Source organism: Dermacentor albipictus, unplaced genomic scaffold, assembly GCF_038994185.2.
Source record: "Dermacentor albipictus isolate Rhodes 1998 colony unplaced genomic scaffold, USDA_Dalb.pri_finalv2 scaffold_25, whole genome shotgun sequence".
NCBI lineage: Eukaryota > Metazoa > Arthropoda > Arachnida > Ixodida > Ixodidae > Dermacentor > Dermacentor albipictus.
In genome coordinates, this window is record NW_027225579.1 from 1,323,389 (window position 1) to 1,342,302 (window position 18,914).

An 18,914-nucleotide genomic window follows, 5' to 3' on the forward strand; every position below is an offset into this window, starting at 1 on the left:
ACCAACCTTGACTGTGCTTTTTCTAAAGCTATTGCATGTCACGCAAGCATTGTACCTGCAAGATTCCAGGCCACCGACATCCCCGTGACACCTCCATGGACATTGCCAAGACCACTAGTGAGGCTTCAGATACCCGGAATTAGGAAGAAATCTCACGTTTCCTCCATTGGCTTGAAGCAGCTCACCCTGTCCCATATATTTACATCATATAGTGGGACTGTACAAGTATATACCGATGGTTCGGTCACGCCATCTGCCACAACGGCCGCATTTGTCATCCCACAACTTGGAATTACTCAACGATTTCGATTAGACCACAAATCGACATCTACGGCTGCAGAACTTGCGGGAATACGAGAGGCTGTCCGTTTTATGAGAACTCAGACACCCCATAAATGGACGATATTGTGCGATGCCAAATCAGCGCTACAGGCACTAAAATACTTTTTAAAGAAAGGACCATACTATCTGCTCGTGCTGGAAATCGTCGAACTTTGTCACAGTGCCGAGTTAAGTGGCCACGTGATTACCTTTCAATGGATGCCTAGCCATTGTGGTGTCTTTGGTAATGAACTCGCTGACAGTGAGGCAAGATCGGCCACCTCTTCCTCTGATGAAGTACGGATTGCCTACACGCGACCTGACACCAACTCCATGATCAGGGCACTCATGCAGGACCTTACAAAGGCTTACAGAGCCCACTCTGATAATATTCACAGACGTCTACATACGATTGACCCAGACGGTAAATTCTGTTTGCCCCCGAAGCTTACACGGAGCAAAACATCATTGCTACACAGGATTCGGCTCGGCGTTGCTTTCACCCGTCGCTACGCACACCTCATCGGCCAATCGAACAACCCCGATTGTGTACACTGCCAGATGCCCGAAACACTGCAACACGTACTGTGCGACTGCCCAGCATATATGCTGGAGCGAAGGACGTTAGACAGTTTCCTAGCCAGCGTTGGCAGACAACTAAGGTCGGAGGAAGCTATCCTCGGCCCATGGCCCGACACTGCAATTTCAGTGCGTGCAACAAAAGTATTGTTGAAGTTCCTGCAGGACACCAAGCTCGACGAGCGGCTCTAGCGAGGCAACTGTCTCATGTATACATAAGCACTCACCACTTCTCTCATCATCATCATCCATCCCAATGCTTTCACTCCCCTTCCTTCTTCCCCAGTGCAGAGTAGCAGACTAGAGCGCACTAGCTCAGGTCGACCTCTCTGTCTTTCCAATCAATAAATTTTATTCATTAAGGTTATAAGATTTGATATGTAGAGTTATTTCTTGCACTGCTTTTTCACTAAATATTATGTTTCAGTTATGTCTTCCGTAAAGGAGAAACACTACAGGCGCGGCATTCTCTAATAGTCCACCTAGTGGACTGTCCATTTCGGCCGATGCTGATTGGCTAGGGCCACTCGTCTACTCCTCTCTCGTACAGCTGCATCCAATCAGCCGCGGCCGAAATGGACAGTCCACTAGGTGGAGTCCCACAGAATGACCACCCTGGTGGGATGCAAGTTATGTTAGTGAAGATGAAAGTGCGGTTTTTGTAAATTATGGCAATATCCAGAAGATATTAATTGGACACCGAAATAACAGATGTTTGTTGGCGGTAAGGGCACATGAATGTAATTCTGAGTTAAAAATGTGAGTGAATCCATTGCTCCGAATTCATGCAAAACTGTCAAGGCTCATCGGTGTAATGCCCGCCATTATGGAATGAAAGCTTTAAATACAGATGGGTCAGACGTGTTAGATATACTCGCTTAATTAGGCGTCATTTGTACTAGTGTGTGCTCTGTGCACGTAGTAAATGCGGTGTGATGTGAGCTAGCGCAGACATTGCGCACAAGCCTTGAACGGAAAATGTAGACATTTTTCACCGAGAAGTCCGCCCCGTGAAATGTAGATGGCGCTGCCGTGCCTCCGCAAGCCGCCATTTCACCTACGGGAGCTTCGCTGCCATGCGTACCTTATTACATTTGTGAGAAAAAGTTTAGGGCCCACGGAAGCGCGTGCCAAATGGCATCGGTGCGCCTTCTGCACTTCAGCGGCGGAACGCATGCGCGTCCAATCATATCTGCCAGCATGTCATGTTGTTTTTCTTAACGACGTACGCTGCTCGTCTAATAAACGGTCAACTGGTAGTGGCCTGTTCCACCTACTCTGCTCTGTCATGGCTCGCGCGTCCATCGCATATCGAATTTCTTTGGTTAGTGCGTAGCCTACTGCCTTCTCTCGTGCCTGTTGGTGACACGCGCAAAATTCATTTCTTCTGAATGCGGCGCTGCAGCCTTATCAGAAGCGCTTCCAATATTTGCTGCCGCTTATACGAGCAAATATTTCGATCGGCGTCCTTCGTGATGCAATGGGATTGCAGCAGTGTGCACCAATTGTGGCTGCTTAGTGGCTTTGATGTTGCGCTGCAACGCACAATGTCGCGCATTTGGATGGGGGTGAAATGCGAAAACACGCGTGTACTTAGATTTGGGTGGAGTCAATCCAGAGTCCCCCAATTATTGAGAGCCTCATAACCAGATCGTGGTTTTTGCACTTAAAACCCTGATATGGATTCAAACAACACATCGACACCTTAATCTATGAAAGAAGCAGCTGCACTTAGCCAGAAAACATTGGAAGCGCTTGCAGTAACACCCGACCACAGGAAGAAGCAAGGGTTCTGCTCAAGTCATTAAAATACGTGAGAGAAGTGGGTAGGCTACGTTTTAACCGAACAAATGCAATGCAAAAAGCATGGAGCTTCATACAATAATTGCTAAAATGCTAGAGAGAGCTCTGGCAGTAGTGTTTACGGAAGCTGCAGTGAGGGCGGTTCAGCCAGGCTGGGAATTATGGAAAGTGCATGGATTTACCTAAACTTCATCCTTCTGGCTTCAATGGGCTTCGTGACTTTGTAAACAACAACGTACTGCATAATAAATAATAAAATAAATGTTAGGGCAATTCTTTTTACCTACAGTGGCTACACGCATGTAGCTAGTTCAGGAAGGCGCCAATTTTTTCTACTTGGCGTAGCAAAATGTAGCTCCACCGTCCTACACGAAGCAATTTGTTTATAGCGGTGGCGTAGCATAAAAACTACAATTTCTACACTGCAGTTTCAATGATAAAAATAAATTATGGTGTTTTACGTGCCAAAACCACTCCCAGATAATGAGGCAGGACATACAATATTCTCCGGAAATTTCGATCACCTGGGGATCTGTAACGTTCACCTAATTCTGAGTACACGGGTGTTCTCGCATTTTGGCCCCATTGAAATGCGGCCACCGTGTCCGCGATTCGCTCATGCGACCTCGTGCTCACTAGCCCAACACCATAGCCACTGAAAAACCACGGCGGGTATGCAGTTTTGATGAATGCAGGCAGCTGAAGACAAACAGTCTGGCATTGCAAATGCGTGGCGCCATTTTCTCTGTGACTGTCGGCGCTGATATAGCGGCGATAGTTAATATTCTCTGCAAGGATGGTAGCTAAGTGCTGGCGTAACCGCGTGTCAAAGTGGAAGATGAGCTAATATTCCAAGATGAAGAATTATCTTAGAGATCATGCGAGCTGTGTCAGACCCCACGTTGTTTTATACGCATTGAGACGTTGTCCTTACGCACGGCACATTTGCGATTTATTTCGCTGCAGCTTCTATAGGGGCCCTATAACGTAAAACAATTCCAATGTGTTTTTATTCCAAGTTCCTGATGTCAAATTTACGTAACTGCCGACTAGCATCGGGCCGTGAACCACATAGTTTTCTGAACAGCCCAATGAAACGCTCTCCTCGTTCATAGGTCACTTTTGTTCGCTTTCAAAACGAATAAAGTTCTCTATACGCAGCGGTTCTTCCTGTTTAATAGGCTGACGATATACGAGGAGCATGCTCATGTGGTGTGGGCTTCGATGGGGCCAAGCCAGCGCGGTGAAGATTGATAACTGGAGAAAGATGGTGGTGACGGGGTCTGCGATTGGCCCACTTCCCCTTAGTTATCTGGCGGTAGCTGGTCGAAAATGGTGGCGGCGCATAACTGAAGGTGAAAAATGCAGCTAACACAGATCCTCAGCAAGGAACAGTTGGCAGAGCGATGTAGTACACGCGCCGAAGGGGCTCGATAACATTTTGCTGCCACAAAAAATGTTTATGTTACGGAAAGAAATCCATGCTAACTGGCAGTATCGAGTAGCGATGCCTGAGACCGGCGAACATCGTTCTTCTGTTCTTTCCTTCTGTTCCTTGCGGAATGGGGCTGTCTCTGAATATTCAGAAAAAAATTCAGTTTTGTTCGCCATATTAATGCGCCTTTGACGCGTACAAGTCACTTTGACGAGTTTTCGTAGCTTTGCGACGTCGCATGAAAGAGAGGTGAAGTGGGCGCAGCCAGAAAATGTTTGACGAATAGCAGAGGGCAAACAGCGAGAAAGGTAGCGAGTAAGAAATAATTATTTTCTCATTTGATCTAAACATGCATATTCAGTGCGCATACATAATATCGCATGAGACGTTCTCGCGGCTTTCGTGACTCCGCGTGACAGACAGGCGAAGTGGAGGGTGGTGCGAGAACGTTATGGCCAATCGTGGAGCGCTAATTGCAAAGTTAGAATAGAAAGTTTGGTGTAGATTCACGTTATAGCATTTCATTCCTGAAAACTGAGATTTAGAAAATTCGCGGACGGCATGTGACATGCATGCTTGCATCACCATCTATAAACACTATATTCTTACCTCTCAAAACACATGACGGGTGCTCCCGCAGTCTGGTCCAAGTCCCACAATCATGTCGGCTTTAACCAATGGCTTCAACAGTATTATGTGTCATCTTGTTACGGTCCTTATTTACAATTCTATATGTGTAATAAATTACGGCTTACAACGACTGGTCTTACAATGACACGCCAAACAGCCATCACATGTATTTATAACATCGCTTGCATGTGCTGTTAGATGGTCGTTCGTGGAGCGACCCACTGACGGCTTCGCGCATGATAGCAATATCATATACACGACATTACAGGTGCAGCCAGCAAATTCTCGTTCTGTTTCTTATTACACATTTCTATAATGCCAATGCTCCTAAAATTGGAAAGGTTTCCAAATTTAGAAGGCACAAAATGAAGCCATCTGAGATTTGGATCACTCAGCTATCTGCACACTGCAGGGAACCTTATGTATATAAGGAATAACTGTTATGTTTTTCTTCTCCTTGTAATACTAGGGCTGTGCAGAGATTTCTGCTGAATGCTATACCCAAGACTGGGTCTCCAACTGCTGTTTGAAGATGCATAGGATAACTGGCATCCGACCACCTCTTAGGCTTGTCTTCTAGGCTAGTAGCAATCTTGTGTGCGGAAGAAGTTTCAAGTGCGTTGCGGAAGCACCTGTTTTCCGCCCCTCTGTTAATGAGCTTGGATTGCCCAGAGTGAAACGGGAGAAGAGATTTGCTGCCACGTGCCAGATAGTGCCAGCAAGTTTTGTGAGAATGAAAGAATTAAGGTTATATCTGAAACCCTATTCACGTCGTCTGCGGGTAACTTATGAGTTAACAAAAGGTCAAAGAATGAGTCTGAAGAAATGCATGATATTAAGACCACATGGCTGTACCTTGTTGGAGTTATTATTAATTGCAACTAGGTAATGGCCAACGCATCTAAAAACATTTGAAACAATCTAGGTGGCCAAGCGAACAGGAAGTGTTAGTTGGCCTTTGCGATAAAATATTAGCTTAATTGCGGGGCAATCCGTGAACCGGTGCGAATTTCATCCTTCTAAATTTAAGGTGAAATATGCCATAAAAGAACATTGATTTTGCGTAAAGCGACAAAATATGCCGCAAACTGCTCACATAAGTTCCGTTATTGCCTGGAAAATAAGCACTGCCTGTCATGCTCTTGAATGCGTTTCTCTAAAGCTGAGTGGAAAAGGTAGAGCGGGATAAAATTATATAGATCTTTAACGTCAGCAGAAAAAGCGCACAGGCTTTCCTTCTCGGCATGATATTAGGAAACCTGAAACAATTTTCGAACTTCTGATGGCAAACGGATCTTCAGTTACTTATGGTGCGAATTTTCCGGCAAATAGGAGTAAATTAACTTCCACTACGTACGCAGTTTTGAGAAGATGACACTAAACGGCAGTTCAAGCTTGTGCGCCTTCTCGTGGGTGTCATAAGAAGATGTATCATGAAATTCCATTTTCTACATTCAAAACGGCATCTCAGGTTTTTAGGTGAAGTGGTCGCTTCGAATTCGGGCGCAAATTTTGAATATGGGCATTAGAGGGTGTCTGTAGAAGGTTATGAGATGCATATTCTAACATCAGTTTGAGCGTCACTTCTTACAAGAATGCGTTGCCGAGAATGTTCTGCGCAGCCCCACTCAGGCAAGCAGTAGTTACATATTTTAATTATAAGCATATTGTCATCTTATGAACATATAACTTATTTTACACAAGATTCTACATCTGAGATTTTATATACATAAAATATAAATGAGAATGATGTAGATAAGACGTAGCAATTATATTTTCTATGCATAGCGCTTTCTGCAGCCTGAAGAAGGTAGCTGAGTTATCTCAACCTAAAGTTGTCTTTCTTCACCTTGTATGCTTGGTAATTTTTGCCATTTTGGGAGCCATGGTAATAGAAAAATGTGTGCAATGAGAAAGACAAAGCGGAGTTCGTCGACAATGTCAGTAAAAAACATGTACATGATACCGCTATTGTGTGGAAAGCAGTAGATAGGTCAGACGCGTAGCCGCACCAATGACCCTCACAGGCAACACGCACATAGTTTTGAAAACGCACGTTATGGCTGGATTGCGCACCATTGCAAAATTTGTGTTTTAAGCCGTCCTTAAACAAGCATGCCACGCTTTGTCGCTAATTTGTATAAATCACTACTCTAAAGGAAAGATACACTAGTGGAAGATAGCGTTCTTACTTCTTCTTCATCATCATCATCATCATCATAATTAGCCTATTTCATGTCCACTGCAGGACAAACACCTCTCCCTGAACTCTCCAATAATCCTTGTCCTACGCCTACCGATTCCAACTAGCACCTGCGAATTTACTAATTTCATCGCACCCACTTGTATTCTTCTCCGCCCTCTACTCCGATTTCCTTCTCTTCGTACCCATTCTGTAACCCTTATGGTATAACGGTTATCTAACCAGTGGATTACATGACCTGCCCCGCGCGATTTTTTTATCGTAATGTCAATTAGAATATCAGCTATACCCGTTCGCCCTGTGATCCAAATCGCTCTCTTTCGGTTTCTCAAGGTTATGTCTAGCATTCTTCGTTCCATCACTGTTTGTGTGGTCCTTAACTTGTTCTCAAGCTTCTTTGTCAGTCTCCAATTCTCTGCCCCATTTTCAGCATCGGTAAAATGCACTTATTCTACACCTTCCTTTTCAATGATAATGGTAAGCTTCCAGTCAGGAGCTGACAATGTCTCGCGTATGTGATTCAACCCATTCTTATTCTTCTTTGAATTTTCTTCTCATTATCTGAGGTCCCTGTGATTATTTCACGTAGGTAAACTCACTCCTTCTAAGATTTTAGAGGCTGCCTCGCAATCCTGAACTCTTTTTCCCTTGCCCGGTTATTCATCATTATCTTTGTCTTCTGCATATTAATCTGTTGCTCATACACCCTCTCTGTTAAGGTCCTCAGTCGTTTGTTGTAACTTGTCTGCAGTGTTGCTGAATAGAACAACGTCAGCGGTAAAGCAAAGGATGCGGAGTTATTCGCCGTCGATCCTTACTCCTAAGCCTTCCCAGCATAGTAGCTAGAATATTTCTTCCAAGCACGCAGGGAAGAGCATTGGAGAGATTGTGTCGGCTTGTCTAAACCATTTCTTTATAGGTCATCATCCACGTCATCAGCCTGGCTACGCCCGCTGCAGGACAAAAGCCTCTCCCATACATCTCCAACTACCCCGGTCATGTGCTGATTGTGGCCATGTCCCTGCAAACTTCTTAATCTCATCCGGCCACCTAACTTTCTGCCGCCCCCTGCTACGCTTCTCTTCTCTTGGAATCCAGTCCGTAACCCCTAATGACCATCGGTTAGCTTCTCTCCTCATTACATGTCCTGCCCATGCCAATTTTTGTTATTGCCAATTTGCTCTTTTTTTATTCCTTAACGTTACACCCATCATTCTTCTTTCCACAGCTCGTTGCGTCGTCCCTAATTTGAGAAGAACTCTTTTCATAAGCATCCAGGTTTCTGCCCTATTGGCGAGTACTGGTGAGACACAGCTAATATACACTTTTCGTTTGAGGGATAATAACAACCTGCTGTTCATGATCCGAGAATTCCTGCCAAACGCACTCCAGCCCATTTTTATTCTTCTGATTATTTCAGTCTCCTGATCAGGATCCGCAGTCACTACCTGCCTGATGTAGATGTATTCCCTTGCCATTTCCAGTGTCTAGTTACCTATAGTAAGCTGCTGTTATCGTCCGAGACTGTTAAACATTACCTAAGTTTTCTGCAGGTTAATATTTAGACCCACCCTTCTGCTTTGCCTCAACAGGTCAGTGAGCATGCATTGCAATTGGTTCTCTGAATTACTCAGCAAGGCAATATAATTAGCGAATTGCAAGTTACTAAGGTATTCTCCATTAACACTCATCATCAATTCTTCCTAATCCGTGTCTCTGAATACCTCGTGTACACACGCTGGGAATAGCATCGGAGACATCGTATCTCCCAGCCTAACGCCCTTCTTTATTGGGATTTTGTTGCTTTCTTTATGGAGGAGTACGCTGGCTGAGGAGCCGCTATACATATCTTTCAGTATGTGGCTCGTCTACACCCTGATTCCGTAATGCCTGTGTGACTACTGAGGTTTCGACTGAATCAAACGCTTTCTCGTAATCAATGAAATCTATATATAAGGGTTGGTTATATTCCACACATTCCTCTATAACCTGATTGATAGTGTTAATATGGTCTATTGTTGTGTAGCCGTTACGAAATTCTGCCTGATCCTTTGGTTGACAGAAGTCTAAGGTGTTCCTGATTCGATTTCAGACTGCCTAGTTAATACTTTGAAGGCAACGGATAGTAAGCTGATCGGTCTACAATATTTAAAGTCTTTGGCGTCCCATTTCTCATGCATTAAAATTATGTTGGCTTTCTTCCAAGATTCCGGTATGCTCGAGGTCAGGAGGCATTGCGTATACGGGGTGGCCAGTTTGTCTAGAAGAATCTGCCCACCATCCTTCAACAAATTTGCTGTTACCAGATCCTCGCCAGCTGCCTTAGCCCTTTGCATAGCTCCCAAGGCTTTCTTTACTTCTTTCGGCCTTACTTGTGGGATGTCAAAATCCTCTGGACCCATCCGTCTTCCATTATCGTCATGGGTGCCACTGGTACTGTACAAATCTCTAAATTCCTCAGCCGCTGGAACTATCTTGTCCATATTAGTAATGATATTGCTGGCTTTGTCTCTTAAGGCATACATGTGATTCTTGCCTATGCCTAGTTTCTTCCTGACTGCTTTAGGCTTCCTCCGTTCCTGAGAGCATGTTCATATCTATATTATACTTCCCTGTATCAGCTGTCTTATGCTTGTTGATTAACTTGGAAAGTTCTGCCAGTTCTATTCTAGCAGTGGGGTTAGATGCTTTCATACATCGGCATTTCTTAATCAGATCTTGCGCCTCCTGCGATAGCTTACTGGTATCCTGTCTAACGAAGTTTCCACCGATTTCTGTTCCACATTCACTAATAATGCCCCTAAGATTGTCGTTGATTGCTTGAACACTAAGGTACTCTTCCTGAGTCAAAGCCTAATACGTGGTCTGTAGTTTGATCCGGAATTCCTCTATTTTCCTTCTTACCGCTGACTCATTGATCGGCTTCTTATGTATAAGTTTCCTCCGTTCCCTCCTCAAGTCTAGGCTAATTCGATTTCTTACCATCCTATTTTCACTGCAGCGCGCATTGTTGAGCACGTCAACATCACGTATGATGCCAGGGTATGCGTAGAGTATGAGGGATATTTCATATCTAGTCTCGCCATTCTGGCTCCTCAATGTCCACCATCGGTTGTCCCGCTTACGGAAGAAGGTATTCATAATCTGCAAATTATTTTGTTCTGCAAACTCCACTAATAACTCTCCCCTGCTTTTCCTACAACCTTTGCCATATCCCCCGACTGTCTTCTCTCCACCTTGCTTCTTGCCTGCCGTGGCATTGAATTCGCCCATCAGTATAGCGTATTTTGTTTTGACTTTACCCATCACCGATTCCTCGTCTTCATAGAAGCTTTCGACTTCCTGGCCATCATGACTGGACGTAGAGGCTGCAGTAATCAAATGATATTGTGCTTGGTGTATCGTCTTCTCTTACGTCCGTGTCGTTTTTTGTTGTGCAATATCATTTGACTACTGGTATTTCATCTCCTGGAGCTATTCCCCGTTTCATGTCGTGCAAGGCTCTTCTGACCTCATTGCTAGTTATAGGAGGAGTTTCTGTATCCTGTTCATTACTGTTTCAAATGGAGTTATCCTGTGTCCTCTGGGTTGGCCAGGTGAGCACAGGATTATTCTGCTGTTTTTACTATACCTTCGAAATTGCTGATGAGATTAGCCTGCTTATCTTTCAGTGCATTCATCTTGGTCTGTCTTATGCCAAGTTTCCTTCCCACGGATTTCAGACTGCGTCCATTTCTTACGGCTTCTTCAGTCTTTCTCACGTTATAATTTCGAATATTACCTATTGTCACCTTGTTGATCAGCTTTGTGAGCTCCTCGAATTCTATCGTATCTCGTGATTTGGAGACTTTTATTCTTTGTCGTTTCTTCATTAGGTCCTTTATCTTATGAATAGCTTGCCTACTGGTTACCTCGGTGCCTTGCCTCCCACTTCAACTGCTGCCTCTGAAGGCACAGCAGTTGCGGTTTCATTCATTACCTCTATGCCATTTTCATCCCTCTGTTCTGAAACGGCATTTTTTATGCAAGCACCAGCCTGAATTTGTCTGCTTTTACCCTTACTGCCTTTGGATTTACCTATATCTTCTTGACCAATTTTACTGTTTCTTTCTTCAAATTGAGGTGAATCCAAGCCCTAACTAACCTATCGTCAGTGCACTTTACCCTAGCTATCATTTCTACATCCTGCACTATGCTGGGATTTCCAGAAAGTATGAAAGCATTTTTATTTATTGTTTCACCATTATGGCGTTTGCGTAGCCCCTTTTCGTTCCCTCCTTTACTTACACTAAACAAACTTTTCTTTGTAGTGCTGTGAAGATAGTTCAACGGCAAGGAAAGCACACCGACAACTTTCTTAGGTCCCAGTTTTCTTATGTGCAACCCTTCTACAGTAGAGAATATTCGATTAGCGGATGTAAACAAGTTCAGCATCGCCTTGCGTCCCCTATTCAAAAACTGTCTGTTCTAACACTTATGCTGCGTTTTCCTCTCTGTACTGAAGCCGGCTTAGTTTAACGAGGACTGTTCATGTTTTGCCTTGAGTGTGCGTCATTTTCCCGTATTTTTGCTGTTCAAATGTCGATGTGCCAGCTCGCCAATCAAGAAACTCTGCAGAGCCAAGCTGCGAGGTACTTTATAGAAAATCTAATATATAAACATATTAAATCAGTCATAGCATGGGAAATTGTAATTTCAAAACCATGGACATCAGTGAAAGCGTTAATGTTCTTCTCTCATTCCTTTTCAGGGTGGAAGCCGAACACGCAATGCATTGGTCTAGCACGTGAGTGAAAGATTATTCTCTGCATTACAGAAAAACGCACTGTTCCTGCGCTTAGAGTTGTCGAATAATACGATTTCGGCCTGCAATCTTCCAGTGTCCTGGTTAGCCGCGTTTCAAAAGCGAGTTGCCTGCATTGATGACGCTGCCAGGTTCGATCTCCGCAAAACCAAACAATTTTGAACTACGAACTTTTCCAGCAAGTCAACTCGTATGTGTCAACATTCTAACTACGCGCCGCGTTCTGGTGGTTGTAATCTTTTTCTTTCTCAATATTTTTTTTTCAAAAACAGGCAGCGCAAAGTAGACAAAACACACGAACAGATATTTCGGTAACTATAACAACTCTGCTATTCCGATTGCTTTGAATGCTCGAAGCAGTTAAACATGCAATGATGAAACGCAGTCCCACTTCAAGGACAATTACGACACATATTGCACCTTTATTTCGTCGCGATTGGGAGCACAACACTTGAACAAAAAGATAATGATATGTGTCGTGAGAAAACATTCTCGGTATAATTAATTAATATTTGTCTATCGATTCGATTGCTAAAGCCCACAATAAAAGCCTCCTCTAACGCATCGAAATTACTACTATAGGCTACGCGTTCAGTTTCTTGTACTTGCATCACAATTTTGGGGGCATCAAAACTCATCGTGGCATAAATATTACGTTGGCCACTACAGCTGGGATTGCTGTACCCACAATTTCTTTCACGCCAAGGGCAGTTCTTGATGCAGTGTCATCGCCGTCATGCTTTCTTCCCGTCCTCGCCACAGTATGACCAATAACTGGCCTTTTCGCTCCACTGGCATTTGAGCTCACCTAGTTGCGGTAACGTGATGCTTCCAACTGCGCGCAGGGGCTAGCCACAAGCTATCCGACGAATTCGTTGCAAGCATCAGAATGTTGGCGGGCGTCTACGCGTCTATTTCGGAGGCGACAAAAGGCAGTACTGTACCGCACGAAAACCGCATTGAAGGCATCATATAATGTTTGTTTGTTATGTGTGTGTCTCACGAAGTTATTCGTGATAGGATGGGGGCGGCCGCTGTGAGAACCTCCTGATGTCGCAATAAATGAGTTCAGGGTCGAAGTAATTCGTAAATGGCAGTGATACATGTTGTCGTTTTGCTTTAATATCAACCATCTTACTGTACCAATTCAAGGTCCCAGTAAGTTTTTAACGGAAGCCTCGTTGTAACTGCATGCAGCTGTAAATAAATCAAATGCTGTGGCGCATAGGTCCTTTTTATTTCGGCGTGCGGCGTGAAACTAGAGTCATTAGTATTCGCCCTTGAACAAGGGGAACCCCACAACAGTCTTGAAGAAGTGATATTATGTAAGGAAGCCTGGGGCGTAGCATGGGTTCCATGTGGCCCTCTACTTCGTTGCGTCGATAGTGCAGTGGCGACTTCATCTAAGCATCTTGGATGAAGTTATTTCACAACAGTCTACACCATATTATAATTCTTTCATGGTATTTGTGACATGCGAACTTGGGCTAATCATGTACATTTGCGCCCATGACGCCCTGCCTAACCTGCGATCAGCAGACCTGTTGTAAGCAACGTTTTCAGAGTTAAAGCGGAATGGACGGAAACGGCTGTTGAATGGTCCGAAGCATGAACACAGGATATATTACGTTGTTCGCGCGGTACTGATGGCGATTGCCTTCTAGGTATTTGATAAGATTAAGATATAATCACATAGATTGCATCAACTTTGAGTACAAAGCACTTGTAGCAATTCCAACACATGGCGTGTGACCTAATCGCGGGTAGGGGTGACAGAACAGAGGCTCGTTTAATTCGCAGTGACTTACTCTGCTCCACAGCGGGAGGTGTTTCCACAGGACAGCACACTTTGTTGCCCCTTCCGCAGCGGGACGCAGCGATTTCATCGATGCCGTTGAACTGGTACACACAGCGACTCAACGGCTGACAGACCCCTTCCAGACCTGTGCCTGTTTGGCATGCTGAACTCTGCAGTTCCTCAGAGTCGTTCTGATCACCATTCTGTGGACCTTGTCCTCTTCCACGTCCTCGACCTCGGAACTGCCCTCGGCCACGGGACTCTCCTCGGCCTCGTCCTCGACCGCGGCCTCTGCCTTCTCCTGCACTCATAAAGAACGAATTGTGTGAAATTGGGCAATGAAGATGTGTCATTTTTAGAAACGTCCGATGGGATAACACAACACGGGGGGGGGGGGGGGGGGCGAAACCGACATCTTCAGCCAGCACCCATTTAGCCTAGAAACCAGTAAACATATTGGTGAGGGCCGTGCAGCGTGATTTTTAATCTGTCCCCAACACAAGAATTTACTGACTCGATGACAGCGCCCAATCTACCTCGTGATTTTTTTCTCAACATTTCGTATTGTTTTTGTCTATCACAGCGATGGCCTGACAAATATGATTATTTCTGCACGTTGTATCGACAGACAAATGCAGAGCGCAAGAAAAACCAAATCCCTAACGCGTTCGAAAGGGCCCGTAATCCCCCCAGTTAGCTTTTAGTTCGGGTAATTCGCCTCCTAATCAAGTTTAAAGACAAGAAATGGGAAACGCCCGCCGTGGTTGCTCAGTAGCTATGGTGTTAGGCTGCTGAGCACAAGGTCGCGAGATCGAATCCCGGCCACGGCGGCCGCATTTCGATGGGGGCGAAATGCGAAAACACCCGTGTACTTAGATTTAGGTGCATGTTAAAGAACCCCAGTTGGTCGAAATTTCCGGAGTCCTCCACTACGGCGTGCCTCATAATCAGAACGCGGTTTTGGCACGTAAAACCCCATAATTTAGTTTAATAAATGGGAAGCTTCTTTTCTTTAGGCAACAAACACTAGAGCAGCAATGTGTATATGGGACCAACTGAGCGTAACAGCCTTTCTTTTTTTTTTGCTTGTGTGAAAGCTTCTTTGTCAAAGTAAATGCATTGTGTATAGGTGCTACCGCTCTGTGAACTGCCATAATGAAATCTAAATATAACAACCAGATGGTGGAGGAAATGTATACTTATGTCAGTTTGTAAGTGCGCTCTTAATCAATCGAAGGCTAGGGTTTTTTTTTAGTAAATGCTGAAATATAATTTCGGTTGTCGAAAGACAATGGTGACAATTTAAATGTAATACCACTTACCCCTCAAGGGTTGGAATATGAATCCACGTTGGGAATTTATAACAGTCACGGCACAATCGACAATCAGAGTGATTAGGAACGCCACGCCATAACACTGGTTCAGCGTTTTGACATGCTGTTCTCGAACATTGAAGCAGCGCAATTATTATGTGACTGAACTGCGTCTATTTAAATCGACTTATTTTTCTCGTATAAGGAGGGATTTTCCGCAAAAAGGCAGCTGACATCAGGAGCTTGACCGGGTGGCAACCACAAACACATTTTTTTAGGCAACGGTGCAAACGTATTGTCACTTAGAAACCATCATTTCTTAGAAATGCGAACGCTCATCTCCGAGGAAACAGAAATACAACAATACAGGTGTCAATGCAGCACAGAATTATTGGAACTAGTCGGTTCGAGATGTTTTAGCGAAAGGAGAAACAACAGTACCGATGAGTATAACACAGAAGGTTATTTGTTCATTGCTAACTATGTGGCATGTGTTGCCATTGCACGTGTGTACCATTTGCCTTGAAAATTGGTGCTGTAATAGTTAGTATTCTTTTCCAAATCTCAAAGGTCACAAAAAAAATTGTTTCGCTTGGTAGCAGAACGAATATGCTTATATACCATTCCCAAAATTCACTACCCCTAATTACTTGGGAACCATTGAAGAATTCATTTGCATGAGAGTCTTTTTTTAATAATTTATTTTCTAAAGCCTGCGTAAGATTTTCGAGATAGTCGTTTCTAATACAAAATTACTAATTCGGATGTAGATAATGTTGTAAATATTAGCGCAACCTGACAATTGTTTATGGGAGGCGTCAATATGATAATCCCATGTCAAATTACTACAAAAGTGCATCCGTAATACTTCCAATGTCTCCACTATATCTATTTTGTGGGAAAGAAACCAAAGATGCACTTCTCAAAAATAGCGGCCATGAATGCATATCGTTCTCCTGCTTAGCACACTTTCGCAAGGTACATGTTAACCGAGGGCCTAGAATGGATAGTGCTCTTTATACCAACTGCAACTCATGTGTCGGCATGTTTACTATGCCAATGTTCTTCTTATAGTTGTTAGAAAAAAATTAGCACGTGACGCAAGAACACGCGAGTGAGTATCTAGAGTTCATTATTCGTGACTTCCCTTTCTAGACTATCGTAAAAAGAACACTCTGCACTGAGACATGATTCATATCTTCATTTATTGTCATAAGTGTGAATGATGGCATTAAAACTCTGGTTAATAAAGAAACACCAAATCTTAGCTCGAAAGTCATACCTCTTCCCCTCTGGGCCAGAGAAGGGTCAGCCAGAAGAAGTAGGGCAATGAGAACGAATAGGTGGACAATCCGCATTTTGGTTCCTGCATTGAATGCAAGAGAATGAACACTTGACTGAGCCATCAAGTAGTGATGACGAAGTCGCTACCGGCACTGTCCCAGGCCACTAGCTGCCGAGCAAGGGCTGTCGCTTCCTCTCGACAAAGATTGGGGTCATGGTGGTTAAGCCATGGCGAAGAGCCTTCGTGAGCTCACCCTGTATTCAAATACGAGAGGGCCACGCTCTTAGTACGCCGGAACGGTGTAAATATCCCCCCTCTGAAGAAACGCTGCGCACTGTCTAGAAGGATGAAAAGCATACTTTGAGAAAAGCTAAAAATATCTCTTCTACGACAGCACACTAAGCCCACTTAATGAAACTTAAACCCATGCCTCATTTAATTAACAGAAATCGTAAGATGCGCTCCTCGAAATGGAATAGATTGTTTTGGGTGAATGTTACCCTATGTCTTCCATTCATATTTCTTCTTATGTGTGGTGATGGAGCAACATCATTTTGAAGCTCCCAAGCCACATCCAGAACTAATTTGTAGAATAGAAATCAATATATTTTAGGAATGCGGGGTTAGAACGCACTGTGAAGATTATTTTCCTGAGTCCGTCAGAACTATGACTTATTTGGTCATGTCGCATATGTCACCAAGAAGTAAGCAAAATCTCTTCACAGTAGCTACTAAGCTAGCCTCTGGGCCCGTATTCATAAAAGATGTTCTTACGCTAAAAGCGTTCGTGCCAGCCGATAGTGCTGTTGGACATATCATTAGCGAAGGCGAACAGCCAATGATAAACAGCGCTTACGAACAAAAAGCTTTATGAATGCGGCCCCAGAAGTTTAAAATAAAAGCTAAATTATTTGCGCTACAACATATCGCCCATGTCATCTATGTTTGCCTGACTAAAGCTATGGTATCATAAGAATTGGCGCAGTTCCTGTCGATTATCCTAGAGGCTGTAAAAATTGAAAAGAACGAAGTACAAGGAGCTCACCTGCCGAATCGCACGGACGCAAACAGCGTTCGAGGGCCACCACTGGCTCTTAAGACATTCTGAATTGTTACTTGAAAGTCACGTATATTTCCTGAAAAGTAGTAACTACAACTCATCAGCCGGACAGCCTGCGTCTGCCACAGTTGACGAGACGCCCGTCGGCGTTAAGGAAAAGCCGTCAGCCGCCGCTCCTACGCACTGGGAGCTTCACGCTTTTCTCCACCGGGTCCCCTTTTGCTTTCTCTCTCAATATGGGAAAAAAAAAGTCTCGCGTCTCCGGTTACGCCTGCCCGCCCGCGCACGCTAGCAAAATAAATAACGACAAAAGCCAAGAGATTTAGAAAGAGCGCGTTCTTTCACATTCACTCCTGCGCCATCCGTGACACGTACTCGTACGTCAGAGCAACGCTCGCAAATGATTGCAGGAAAGAAGATGCCGAAGTTGCGAAATGGACAAATAGATTGCATTTATTGAAGGTCCCGAGGTCTGCCCCGCCGCTTCACCTTGCACGCGTATCGCGTCCGCACCGTCTTCCCTCTCATTAATGTTTATTTTACCTTGACCGCTGTCCCGTGTTTGGTGCTTGTGCCGAAGAGACGAGAGAAATGTAGGTCCCGGCTGCGCCGCTAACGGTCAAGGACTCGCGGCTGCACAGGCCGTTAGTGGCGCAATTCTCTCGAGCGATAAAGTCCCCCAGAGTTAGGCACCGAATGTTCGTTCGGGAGGGCGGTCAGGGTGCGTCACATTGCTTTCGCGATTGCTGTTACGCATCACTGGTCTGGTCATCGCGCAGCCCTCCAAAAATATAGCTACCGCTTAAACCTTCGTTAAACGACACGTTTCCCAATTCATTAGTGAAATCTGAGGTACCTATACGTATTTTATACACATTGCGGGTTGTCTCAGCGTACCGCATGCGTGATCGCCCGAAAGTACGTTTAGCAATGGCGGGGTCAAAACTACATTTGAGCTTTAAATCGTTGCCTCCTTAGAATCTTAGGCGCCGGGAATGGCGCCCTGTGTTATTAGTAGCACCTGAGAAGTCAATAATCCTGGGGGGGAGGGGGGAGGGGGGGAAGAGGAATGCCAAAATCTGCCGAAAATTTGAGGGGGCATCGGCGGGGCAGGTACTGTAGCTACAATAACGAGGGGGGGGGCAGGAAATCACATTAGGAGCTTAAGATATGTACACTGTATTCCATTCCACGTCATCAAAAAAGGCTCGAAGTATTTTTCACTCATTTGCATCCCCCCACTGTAAGAACTGAGTCACCCGTTTCACAATTAATTCTTTTAACTAGTTAAGCTATACTCACAGTTCCCTATCCAACAGTCGTAATTTTTACAATATATGTAACAGTTTTCAATTACTTGCTCTGAGTCTTGTTTCATGAAGCCTATCCTGAGAAAGAGGCGCTTACATAGGAAAGAAGTGGTTGTATTACTGCTGACAACGCATGCAGTGCCGTTTCCGAAGTCATTTCGATCAATCTTCCGGCTTTCTTTTGAAGACCTGCCGTTTAAGCACGTCTGCTTGAAAGATGCTCGTTTTATATGGACAGTAGAGTAGAAAACTAAAAGGTACATTGCATGGAAACTTTTGTTTATTTGTTTACTGGGTTCATAGTGCTTTAGCCAAGCGGACGAAAAAGCAAAACCAAAAACAAAAGATTAAGGACAGCACGCTGTTATTCTTG

General features: G+C 44.4%; 1 protein-coding gene across 1 annotated transcript in view; it reads right to left on the minus strand.

The window, feature by feature from the left end:
* LOC135914833 (salivary peroxidase/catechol oxidase-like) overlaps positions 1-17,438 on the minus strand; it is a 155,712-nt gene extending 138,274 nt beyond the window's left edge. Inside the window, exons 1-3 of the mRNA XM_065447756.1 lie at positions 17,217-17,438; positions 16,169-16,252; positions 13,584-13,874 (exon numbers count right to left, since the gene is read on the minus strand). Coding sequence (XP_065303828.1) covers positions 13,584-13,874; positions 16,169-16,244 — 367 coding nt within the window. The 5' untranslated portion in view covers positions 16,245-16,252; positions 17,217-17,438. The remainder of the gene's footprint in view (positions 1-13,583; positions 13,875-16,168; positions 16,253-17,216) is intronic.
* Between the last annotated feature and the right edge of the window lie 1,476 nt (positions 17,439-18,914).